Source organism: Chiloscyllium plagiosum, chromosome 7 (genome assembly GCF_004010195.1).
Source record: "Chiloscyllium plagiosum isolate BGI_BamShark_2017 chromosome 7, ASM401019v2, whole genome shotgun sequence".
Taxonomy (NCBI): Eukaryota; Metazoa; Chordata; class Chondrichthyes; order Orectolobiformes; family Hemiscylliidae; genus Chiloscyllium; species Chiloscyllium plagiosum.
This window is the reverse complement of record NC_057716.1, coordinates 50,891,815-50,904,027: the sequence shown is the minus strand read 5'-3', so window position 1 is coordinate 50,904,027 and position 12,213 is coordinate 50,891,815. Positions and strand designations below refer to the sequence as shown.

General features: G+C 38.8%; 1 protein-coding gene across 4 annotated transcripts in view; it reads right to left on the bottom strand.

Annotated features, from left to right (window-relative positions):
* myo3b (myosin IIIB) overlaps positions 1 to 12,213 on the bottom strand; it is a 577,679-nt gene that overhangs the window by 126,488 nt on the left and 438,978 nt on the right. For all 4 annotated transcript variants that reach the window (XM_043693701.1, XM_043693698.1, XM_043693699.1 and 1 more), the window contains one exon: positions 3,800 to 3,920. In XM_043693701.1, coding sequence (XP_043549636.1) covers positions 3,800 to 3,920 — 121 coding nt within the window. The remainder of the gene's footprint in view (positions 1 to 3,799; positions 3,921 to 12,213) is intronic.

Genomic DNA, 12,213 nt, shown 5'->3' with positions numbered 1-12,213 from the left:
GCCTTATCCATATTTTGTCATCTTCAGAATTTGTCCAGGTTACAAATGCTACAGGAAGGATAGAAGGGGGGCAAGAGAGGAGTGGGGTAGCATTTTTGATAAGGGATAGCATTACAGCTGTGCTGAGGGAGGATATTCCCTGAAATGCATCCAGGGAAGTTTTTTGGGTGGAACTGAGAAATAAGAAAGGGAGCACACTTAACTAACAAATGGCAGAGAAATCTACTGCTATGTGACTTAAATTATGTCTTTAAGACTCAAAATGCACACACTGTCATTCACAATCAGACAGGCAAAAGACAGACCATTCAACACAAATATCATTTATAGAAAAATATAGACAGAGGAAAAACAAAATTCTGAAGATCAAAAGTCCAAGTATCAAGCATGACTTAAATTGTCTCTCACAGTTCCTTCTGATATCAGCAAGGGAGCAATGATTGTTCCTCACATTGATAGTTCATCTGGTGGATCTAGGTCAATGCTGTATTGGAATTCTTCTTTAAAAATTTATTGGCTTTCCTGTGTTTTCACTCACATCAAAAAAAGTGAGAGTGAGAGATGTGTTCAGTTTGCCAGCTCTGGAAGGTCTAAGACTACTCTGCATTTACAGATTTGGAAGACATTGCAGCTCAGCTAATCCAAGGGCTGTGATCAAGCAGTTTACCTTTAACTCAAAGACTCCTGGTGCTACTTTGCCTCAAAGAAATGATCTCACTGCTTTGAAAAGTAAGATTATCTTGAATAGCTAAAAATGTGCACTACTTAATTTTGCCAAGTTACAAAACTCCCCCAGTATTTTTGCCATGTAGGAATTTCTAATTTCCAACATATTTATAGTCCGAAAAGAAAAACTATTTGGCCTCTTACAAAAGAGTGATGGCTATGATTCTTTTGGGAGACAAAGTGTTTAAAATTCCAGTGCACTGTTCCTTCTGTCATGCTATGACATATGACTATTGCTGATATGGTACACATTGGCACCATTCCTAATAAGATCTTGGTCAATACTGTTTGGCCTTGTTCCAACCTTTGTCAAGGTTTTTGTGTGAAACAGGCAGTCAATCACTTATTGCTGATGAAATTCCACTTCTTTCTGGAAAGTGCTTTTTGAATCCATGAGACTCACATATAGAGTCAACCATTTTGAAAGAATAGGGAGTTGATTTTTGGTTTTCTCCTCATTAATAGTTCAAATTAATAGTTCAGACCCTTCTTCAGAAATTTTGAAGAGGGGTCACTGGACTTGAAATGTTAACACTGCTTTTTTTCCACAGATATTGCCAGACCTGCTGAGTTTCTCCAGCAATTTCCATTTTTGTCTGTTTCAGAACTCTAGCACCTGCAGTTCCTTGTTCTATTTTAAGACAGTAGTCGTTACCTTCTTTCATGGTTATGTACGGTGCATGTTTGAGGAAACCCAAATTGCTCTGGCTGCAAATTTCTCTGTCTATTCCTATTTAAATAATATTCAGCTCGGTTTCCTGGCCAAATGCGTTACTTCACACCTCCCGCATTATATTCCATCTGCCAAGTTATCCCCCATTCATTTAACTTCTCTATATCCCAATGCAGAGATTTGGTGTCATTTCATGGCACTTGCCAATTTTGTGTTATCTTCAAGCTTGGTTATAATATATTCACTTCCCTCATCCAAGTCATTAATATATATTATCAATAATTGTGGCCCTAGCACTGATCTCTGTGGCACTCTATTAGTACAGGATGCCAGCCTGAAAATGTCTACTTTATCCCAATTCTGTGTCTTATACAATTAGCCAATTCTTTAACCATGTAAATATACTACCAAAACAACACGGACTCTTATCTCAGTAAGAAACCCAATGTGTGGCATGTTATTAAACAACTTCTACCTTATCAGATTTCTCAGGTATAATTTCTCCTTCATTAATCCATGCTGACTCTGCATGATTATATTATGCATTTCTAAATATTCTGCTAACACAATAAACTCTAATATTTTCCCAATATCAGATGCTAAGCTAATTGGTCTATAGCGAGTACAGGGAATGAAGATAATTGCTGAGTGGGATTGATTAAAATTTGTAGGCTTTAAAGTAAAAGTTAGATCTTCAGTTTGTGTTTATTTTTCTTCATCTCTTAGAAAAAACCTGATTAAGTATAAGTAGCATTTCCTCTTTTATTCCTTCTGTGCAGATCTCCGAGGCGTGTGCATGGCAGTGACCTTAGAAGTTAATGTTATGATTCGCATCACTATGGTAATTGCCATGTGCAGAACAAGAGTGAATGTTGCGTTTAAGATTAATGCTGGTGGTTTATTGAATAAAAAAAATTACAGCCAAGGGTAAAGAGCAGGGAATCTCAGCAATTATTATTAAATTAAAGCAAATTTGATTCTGGTGGGAGGACAGGTGATGTGTTGCTGCTGCAGCATGTGGAAGCTGCTGGACACCAAGTTGGTTCAGATCAAATGGATCCGTTAGCAGCTCAAGGAACTTCAGTTCCATGTGGAGCTCGAGCCCAAGCTGCAGACATTATATTACAGCAAGGAAGTGAAAGTTACCTTTGTTCTGGAGGTGGTTACATCCCTCAGACTGCATAATTCAAATTTGGTCTGTGGTCAAGGATAACTAGGTGTGACTGCAGGTGAGGCAGATATGTGAACCCAAGGGGCTGCATTTGAAAATCCTCGGCTCAATTGACCAACAGTTATGAAGTTCTTCAAAGGAAGTGGCGATTGCAGGAGTATGAGCAAATTAATTATGGTCTAGGGTACCAGTCAAGTACAGGGTAGGGAAATATAAAACGTGGTGGTAAAATAGGACAATATAATTAGGGAGATAAACACTGGTCTCTGAGGCTCTATTGCCTGCTCAGTGCCAGGATTCAGGATCTTTCATCTGGGCTGGTGAAGAGTTTGGAGTGGGAGGGAAGTGATCCAATTGTAGTCAACCACATTGGTTCTAATGACATAGATATGACTAGAAAGGAGATTCTTCTGAAAGAATTTGAACAGCTAGGAGCTAAATTGAAAAGCAGAACTTCCAAGGTAATAATCTACGGATTATCACCTGAGACATGGGTAAACTAGCATAGGGTATAAGAAGTCAAGGAGTTAAATGCTTAAGATTGGTGTGCATGGAATGGGTTTCAATTCACTGAGGAAGAAGGAATAGGTGCTAGTGGGATGGGCTTCACTTGAGATGTGTTGAGATCAGTGTCTTGGTGAATCCAACATCTAGGGCTACAGAAAGGGCTTTGAACTAATTAGAGGGGGGAGGATTTGGGAGAGGGGAAATGTAGGCTTACAAAGTAAAAGGAGTTATGAACATGGAGATGAGAAATCAAGATACAGGAAGGATTGTTAAACCTCCTAGTTTTATACACACTGTTAAAAGTTTAAATTCTTCAATTCTTAAACTTTCAAATAGAATTTTACTTTTTGCATAAATAGCTTTCGTTAATCACCACCGATGTCGCTGAATGTGCCTGAGATTTACCATCTTCAGAAGTGCAGCGTAGCATCTCTTACCATTTTTCATACATTATGATAAATTGAATACTATCGTGGAATACATATGAAATCTCACTTCTGTATTAGGCATGAGTAAAACATATTGCAAAAAAGCCTAGCTGGCAATATCAGTTGAAAACAGAGTTATTTCTGGCTATAAAACAGCTTGAGTGTTTGGAGCTTCGTATTTTATGGTGACAAACTTCGTGTGAAACACACTTTCCTGAAAGCAGTGCATTAAACATAGCAGCAATATTTTTTGTGTCATCTTTAACATACTTAATGATATCACAAGTAACTGACCTTATTTGTTTACAATTGTTGCTGGATTTACACTCTGTGCTCTGAATCTCTTGTCCTGTTGTCGAAATATTACTTTCTTTCATGGTTTTATATTGTTTGCGAGCTAGATATCCCCTGACACCTGTAAAGAATCATGTACAAACATAATCAAGCTCATTTATTAGAATCATATGGTTAGGATGATAACATGATCATTGCCATATACAACACACAATTCTAAATCACCCTCATAAGACAGGATTGCCAATAAACATTTCAAATACAATTTATTTTTTGGTTACTTACAATACATGGGCAAATTTAAGGCATTACCAATTTTAACCTTGGACAGAAATTGCTAATGCGAGTTCCATTAACAATGGCCATTTGGACACTTCAAACTAGAAAAAGACATATCTGCCAGACAGGTCAGGATGTATAAGTGATAATCCTGACAGTTCTGTCCGCACATGTGCTCAAACACCTGTGGAAACACAATGCTTTGGCAGACACTGTTGGTGGAATCTTCTCTGTGCAATGATTGTTGAACCAGCAGACCCTCTTTGAACACAAAAGCATAAGAACAAGAAGCAGGAGTAGGCCATCGGGCCCTTCGAGCTTGCTCCACCATTCAATAAGATCATAGCGTTTACGTGGCCTCAGCTCCACTTACCTGCCCTCTCACCATAATCCTTAATTCATTTACTATTCGGAAATTATCTATCATAACTTTAGAAACATTTACTGAGGAAGCCTCAATTACTTCACTGGGCAGGGAATTCCATAGATTCCTCTGGGTGGAGAAGTTCCTTCTCAATTCAGTCCTAAATATGCTTCCCCTAATTTTGAGGCCATGTCCTCTTATCCTAGTTTCACCCATCAGTGGAAACATCCTCTCTACTTCTATCCTATCTATTCCCATCATAATTTTATATGTTTCTATAAGATTTCCCCCTCATTCTTCTGAATTCTAATGAATATAATCCCAGTCTATTCAGTCTCTCCTCAAAAGCCAACCCCCTCAACTCCGGAATCAACCTAGTGAACCCCTCCTGCATCCGCTCTAGTGCCAGTACATCCTTTCCCAGGTTAGGAGATTAAAACTGCATGTAGGACTCAAGGTGTTGCCTCACCAGTGCTCTATAGAGCTGCAACATAGGCTCCCTGCTTTTAAATTCAATCCCTTTCTCAATATAGGACAAAATTCCATTTGCCTTCTTAATTTCCTGTTGCTCCTGCAGACCATGCACAAGGACACCCAGGTCCCTCTGCACAGCAGCATGTTGCAATTTTTTTACCATTCAAGTAATAGCTCTTTTTATTGTTACTCCTGTCAAAATGTATGACTTTACATTTATTAACATTGTACTCCAGCTGCTAGACCTTTGCCCACTCACTTACACTATCTATGTCTCTTTGCAAAGTTTCACAGTCCTCTGCACACTTTGCTCTACCACTCATCTTAGTGTCATCCGCAAACTTTGACACACTGCATGTGGTCCCCAACTTCAAATCATCTATGTAAATTGTGAATAATTGCAGTCCCAACACTGATCCCTGAGGCACACCACTAGTTACTGATTGCCAATCAGAAAAGCATTCATTTATCCCCAATATTTGCTTCCTGTTAGTTGACCAATCCTCTAGCCATGCTAATACATTGCCTGTAACGCCTTGCATCTTTATCTTATGCTGCAGCCTTTTTTTGTGGCACTTTGTCGAATGCCTTTTGGAAATCTAGGTACACCATATTTACTGGGTCCTTGTTGTCCACCATGCTCCTAATGTCTTCATAGAATTCCAGAAGATTAGTTAAGCATACCTTGCCCTTCACCAACCCATGCTGCTTCTGCCTAATGGGACAATTTCTATCTTGATGCCTTGTTATTTCTTCCTTGATAATAGACTCAAGCATTTTCCCCACTACAGAAGTTACGCTAACCGGTCTATAATTCCCGAACTTTCGTCTACCTCCTTTTTTAAACAGTGGTATCACATTTGCTGTTTTCCAATCTGCTGGAACTGTGCCAGAGTCCAGTGTATTTTGGAAAATTACCACAAGTGTATCACAAGCAAACTTGAACAACTGTCTGACTCTTAATCAGGAACATTCTTCAGAAGTTTACAAATCACAACATACAGTATTACATTTTCATGCTTTGCCATGGGAAAAGGTATGCCAAGGTAATCAGGATTCCCTGCTTGGCCAAGAAAAATAAAACTATCATCTATTTTAGTGGTATATGGCAAGACTCCCAGGGAATGACAGGTTATAACCTATCTTTTTAGTCTGGATCAGCAGATAGGACAATGCTTCGATTTCTCATATGATACAAGGACAACCACAATCATAGGACTTGCAGGGACAGTAACAGTCACGATCACTAACATAAGAACAGTGTTATAGAATGACCTGGTAATTATACTGAGGATTAACATGCTGATGTACTGAAAATTAATTTCATTATGATGTTGCTGCATATATGAGCCAGAACAATTCTTTCCACATTGGCATCTTCGAATCAAGATGTTTACAATATTAAACTGAAAGATGCAGTAAAATGCTTCACTCTTTAACCAGCCACAAACCCTGAAATGAAAATGAACACCACCACAGTAGTACAATAATGTTTACCTTAGATTTGGAAAAATTGTATCATGACGTTATATGGAAGTAGACACAAAACAAAAAATAAGATTGGTTAAAACTGAGAGAACTGCCAGATCCAGTTGCTCCTTTTTTGACTTCACTGTTGAAATGGAATATTAATGGCCAAGATTTTGCACTTCAATTTTCTTATTTTTAAATTTGCTGTGACATGTTACTGAAAGTTAAAGAAACAGAATTTTGATTTTCATACAGAATTTCTAAACATTCTTGCCTTTGTTTTGTTGACCACCTTTTAATCAAATGTGACCTGGAAATTCCACTGTTCTTGATGTAATTTTAATGTATGATAACTTTTTGGCAGCTATTAATGCTATTTCCTGCCCCAAAATCTATCTCCCTAAATTATCTTGTGATTTCTGGCCCTTCCCACAATCTGCCCATGAAGTCCCGAGTGAGCTCATTTACATCTATCATAAGTCTTCTGCTTTTACACATGCAATGCACTAGGGGCAAGTTAGAATGTGAATTAAAGAGCAGCTGTTGCCAGAATCAGAGAAAATTGGAAGTGAGGAATTGTGAGCCTGAAAAGAATAGAAAGTCTTAATAGCAATTTCTGCAACTGGGAATTAGTTTTGTGGTAGCTTTTGTTTATCATTCTGCACAGGCCTGGGCTTGTTTCAGACTGCTTATTTAATTGCAACATCAGAGAGCTTGTGTGCCATGGTCATCATACACTGCACCAACCATAGTGGAAGCTTCTTAGGATCAGGTATGTCATCCCTTTTGGATTTTATTGTTGTCTATCATAGAGTAGGAGTAGAGCAGCATGGAAAAAATGAGCATCAGGCAATGTTTAAGGAACAAGGGCCTCATTTGATATTATTCCTCACTGACTATGCAGATAACGTAAGTCAAGAAACCTTACTGATGAGTTGCAGAGAGGCAGAATAACTTTCATTAAAATGGTCATGAGGGTGATATGTCATGAATAGTATGAAAGTTAAAAGAGAAAGTATTTTTTCTGAACCGCTCTCTTTATGTGACTATGAAGATGATGACTACAATCAATATAGTTTAATACACATAGTGTACATTCAGACTGTCATAGGGAAATTCATATAATATTAACTAGGGAGCAATATGGATATGCTTTTGTCATGTGATTTACATACTTCAAATGAGATCTGGGAAATATACACCATTTTCTCCATGGCAAGGTGGGAGAAAGGAAGTGCCACCCAGTGTTGTGGTTATAGTTCTCTTAAGATCCAGGTATAATCAGGTTGCATCCAGATTGCTTTGCAAGCTCGAAGAGAATTGATCCTCAAATTTCTCAACAGAAACAACTCATGGGATGCTCAGATTTTATATAACAATACACAAAGGATAATGCATGTCAATAAGTGGTAGGATTAAAGATGCTCCAACATATTGGCACTTCAAAATTCAGTTCTCCTTGGTTTCTTCATGTCATTGGGTATTTTATGAGTCACAAGATCTCACACCTAATTTCACAGATTATGATCCCATTCAAATTGCCTGACTACCAGAAGAAGAGTGCCACACTGCAACACAAGTCTCTACAATAATTTGACCTCTAATCTCCCACACCATCTAATCTTTTCCTGGCCTTCCCTTCTGTTACTCTTGTTTCTCAATAGTGTAAAAACCCATCGCTTGTCCAACTCTCACCAGTTCTGAGGATGAGTTATATTGGATTCAAAACATTAAATTTGTTTCTCCTTCCACTGATAGTATGAGATCTGCTGAGTTTCCTCCAGAACTTGTGTTTTTGTTTCAGATTTCAAGCATCTCCTAATTTTTATTTTGTCTTACCAGAGATAAGAGAGGGGAAGGTGGTGGCAGCTGGAAGATTGGCAAGGGCTGCTTTCCTGAATGAATCAGAACAACTTGAAACCTTACCAATCTAATGGTGTCTGGAATTGGCTTCCAGGATAGCCAGTCTAATAGTCCCTAATCCTGAAAGCCCTAGGAAACAGAAGCATGCATGATGGTTGTCATGGACTAGAAGCTCTCTAACTCCATTACAGATTCAGTTTTAAGTTTTGTGAAGGTGGATATACTGCTTCCAATATGCTCTTTAGGAGGACTCTGCTTCAAATTGCAATTACATCACAACAAAACCTAAGAAAATAGGAACAGGAATAGGCTATTCAGCCCTTAGAGCCTACTCTGCCATTCAGTGAGAGAATGGCTGATCCATATAACACAATTTTCCTGCATATCCCTTGAAGTTACATTCACATTCTTGAACATTCTCATGACTGACCCTCCACAGCCACTCTCGGGCAGCGAACTCCAAAGATTGACCATCCTCTGAATGAAGAGATTCCTCTTCATCTCAATCCTAAAACTGTTGCCCCTTGTTCAGAGATTGAGTTCCCTGGTTCGAGAGACCTCAGTCATGGGAAACATCCTTCCTACATTTACCCTGTTAAGCCCTGTAAGAATTTTTAAATTTTAAAAATGTATTCAGGGGTTGACCAGGTCAGGTAAAGACAGCAAAATTCCTTCTCTAAATTACATGAGTCAATCAGATGTAATTTTGCAATAATAGACAAGGGTTCCATAGGCATCATCTGAATTTTTATTCCAGACTTTTTGAATTCCAAATCCACCATTTACCATGGTGGGATTCAAATACAGGTACCCAGAGCATTACCTGAGCTTCTGGATTATTAGTCTGGTGACAATATCAGTACAAAATCGCCTTCTGGCCAAATGTATTAATGAGGTCATCACTTATTTTTCAAAATTCCTGAGAATGTAGGTCCAGTTGATTTAATCTTTCCTCATATGACAATCTCTCCATCTCAGCATTTAGTTTGGTGATCTTTTATTGAATTCCCTCTTTGGCAAGTATATCGTTATGTAGGTAAGGAAGCCAAAACTGCACATACTACTCCAGATGTGGTCTTATTAAAATTGAGACAAAACTGCACATACTACTCCAGATGTGGTCTTAGTGAGATACCTTTTCATCTGTATTGAAATCCTCTTGCAATAGAAAGTAACATGCAATTTTACCTCCTTCATTGATCGCTGTACTTGCATGTAAGCCTTCAGTGACTCACGAATGAGGACAACCAAGATGCTTTTAAATTTAACACTTCCCGGCCTATCATCACTTATGAGATACTCTGTCTTTCAGTTTTCCCAAAAGTGGATACCTCACATTGTTCCATATTGTATTCCCTCTACCAAATCTTTTTCCCACTCACTGAACCCCTCCAATTCCCATTGAAACATTTTTGCACCCTCCTCACAACTCCCATTCCTATCTAGTTTTGTGTTATCTACAAATGTGCAAATATTACACTCAGATTAATTTAGATTGACTGGTTGGAGGCCAAGCAATGATCCTTGCAGTACCTCACAAGTTATAGTCTGCCAACCTGAAAATGATCCATTTATTCCTATTCCATTTTATGTCAATTAACCAGTTGTCATTCAATGCCAATGTATTTCCCCAATCCCAAGTGCTTGAATTTTGTTTACATACCTCCTGTAGAGAACATTATCAAAAGTCTTCTGAAAATTTAAATACATCACATCCACCAATTTCAGCATATCTATATTGTTAGTTACATCATCAAAGAACTTCAATAGGTTTGTCAAACATGATTTTTCTTTCATAAGGAAGAAGAACAGACAAAGGAAGCACATGGTGAGGTCAGTGCAGGAGAGAGAGAGAGAGAGAAAGAAACTGACACTGCCTTTGCTGTTTGAATTCATCTATCGCTTGACATCGGAGTGCGTCTGGGAAAATTAAGGTTCCCCATGGGAGACTGATTAGCAAGGTTAGATCTCATGGAATATAGGGAGAACTAGCCATTTGGATACAGAACTAGCTCAAAGGTAGAAGACAGAGGGTGGTAATGGAGGGTTGTTTTTCAGACTGGAGGCCTGTGACCAATGGAGTGCCACAAGGATTGGTGCTGGGTCCACTACTTGTTGTCATTTACAGATATGATTTGGATGCAAGCATAAGAGGTACAGTTAGTAAGTTTGCAGATGACACCAAAATTGGAGGTTCAGTGGACAGAGTACAACAAGATCTTGACCAGATGAGCCAATGGGCTGAGAAGTGGCAGATGGAGTTTATTCAGATAAATGCAAGGTGCTGCATTTTGGGAAAGCAAATCTTAACAGGACTTATATACTTAATGATAAGGTCCTCGGGAGTGTTGCTGAACAAAGAGACCTTGGAGTGCAGATTCACAGCTCCTTGGAAGTGGAGTCGCTGGTAGATAGGATAGTGAAGAAGGCGTTTGGTATGCTTTCCTTTATTGGTCAGAGTACTGAGTACAGGAGTTGGGAGGTCATGTTGCGGCTGTACAGGACATTGGTTAGGCTGGAGCGTTGAAGGCTGAGGGGTGACCTTATAGAGGTTTACAAAATCATGAAGGGCATGGATAGGATAAATAGACAAAGTCTTTTCCCTGGGGTGGGGGAGTCCAGACCTAGATGGCATAGGTTTAGGGTGAGAGGGGAAAGAAATAAAAGAGATCTAAGGGGCAACTTTTTCACACAGAGGGTGGTACGTGTATGGAATGAGCTGCCAGAGGAAGTGGTGGAGACTGGTACAACTGCAACATTTAAAAGGCATTTGGATGGGTCTATGAGTAGGAAGGGATTGGAGGGATATGGGCCAGGTGCTGGCAGGTGGGACGAGATTGGGTTGGGATATCTGGTTGGCATGGACGGGTTGGACCAAAGGATCTCTTTCCATGCTGTACATCTCTATGACTCTAAGACTCTAAATCTAGGTTTGCCATTTTAGGTCCATTCCTTTCTAACAGTCCTGTTAACACAATCTTTATTCGAGATTCTCGCATCTTTCCTGTGACTAGTATTAGGCGAATAGATATGTAATTTTCCAGTACTGCCTTCTTTTTGAAATGGTCAAGTTGCATTTCCTGTCTTCAAATCTGAGGGACCATTCTCATTTCTACAGAACTTTGAAAGATGACCACCAACATATCAAATATTGCATTTACATCTTCCAAGATTCTGGCCTGTCGATCTTAAGGTCCAGGGGATTCATTCACGTTAAGTCTGATTAATTTCCCTAGTATTTTTAATAATCTTAATACCTTGCAATTCCTTGTTTACACTAATCTCTAGATTCCCCAATGGTTTTAGGCTTTTAGTAGTTTCCTTTGTGAAGACAGATACAATGCATTTGTTTAGTTACTCTGTTATGTTCTTAACACTCATAATAAATTGTCCTGACTCTGTTGGTAATGGATCGACATTCAATTCTGCTAATCTTTTCCTTTTCAAACACCTATAAAAGCTTTTCTAGTCAGCTTTTTTCAAAAACGTATACTGCAAACTTACTCTCATATACCATTTAGCCTTTCTGATTCATTTTCTTGGCCCTCCTTTGCAGAATCCTAAAATCCTCTGGATCTTTGAACTTTCCATTTATTTTGGAAATTTTATTGGCTTTTTTCCTTTGTCCTAATAATCCTTGAGTTATTTAGTTAGTAACGGTTGGAATGCTTTCTTTGTAGGTTTTAAATACATTATAGGAATGTGTTTTTGTTGTAATTTATGCATTATTTCTTTATATGTTAGCCATTGCCTGTCTACTGTCATATGTTTTAATTTAGTTTTCCAATTCATCATAGCTGAAAATGTGTTGCTGGAAAAGCGCAGCAGGTCAGGCAGCATCCAAGGAACAGGAGAATCAACGTTTCAGGCATAAGCCCTTCTTCAGGAATGAGGAAAGTGTGTCCAGCAGGCTAAGATAAAAGGTAGGGAGGAGGGACTTGGGGGAGGGGCTTTGGAAATGCGA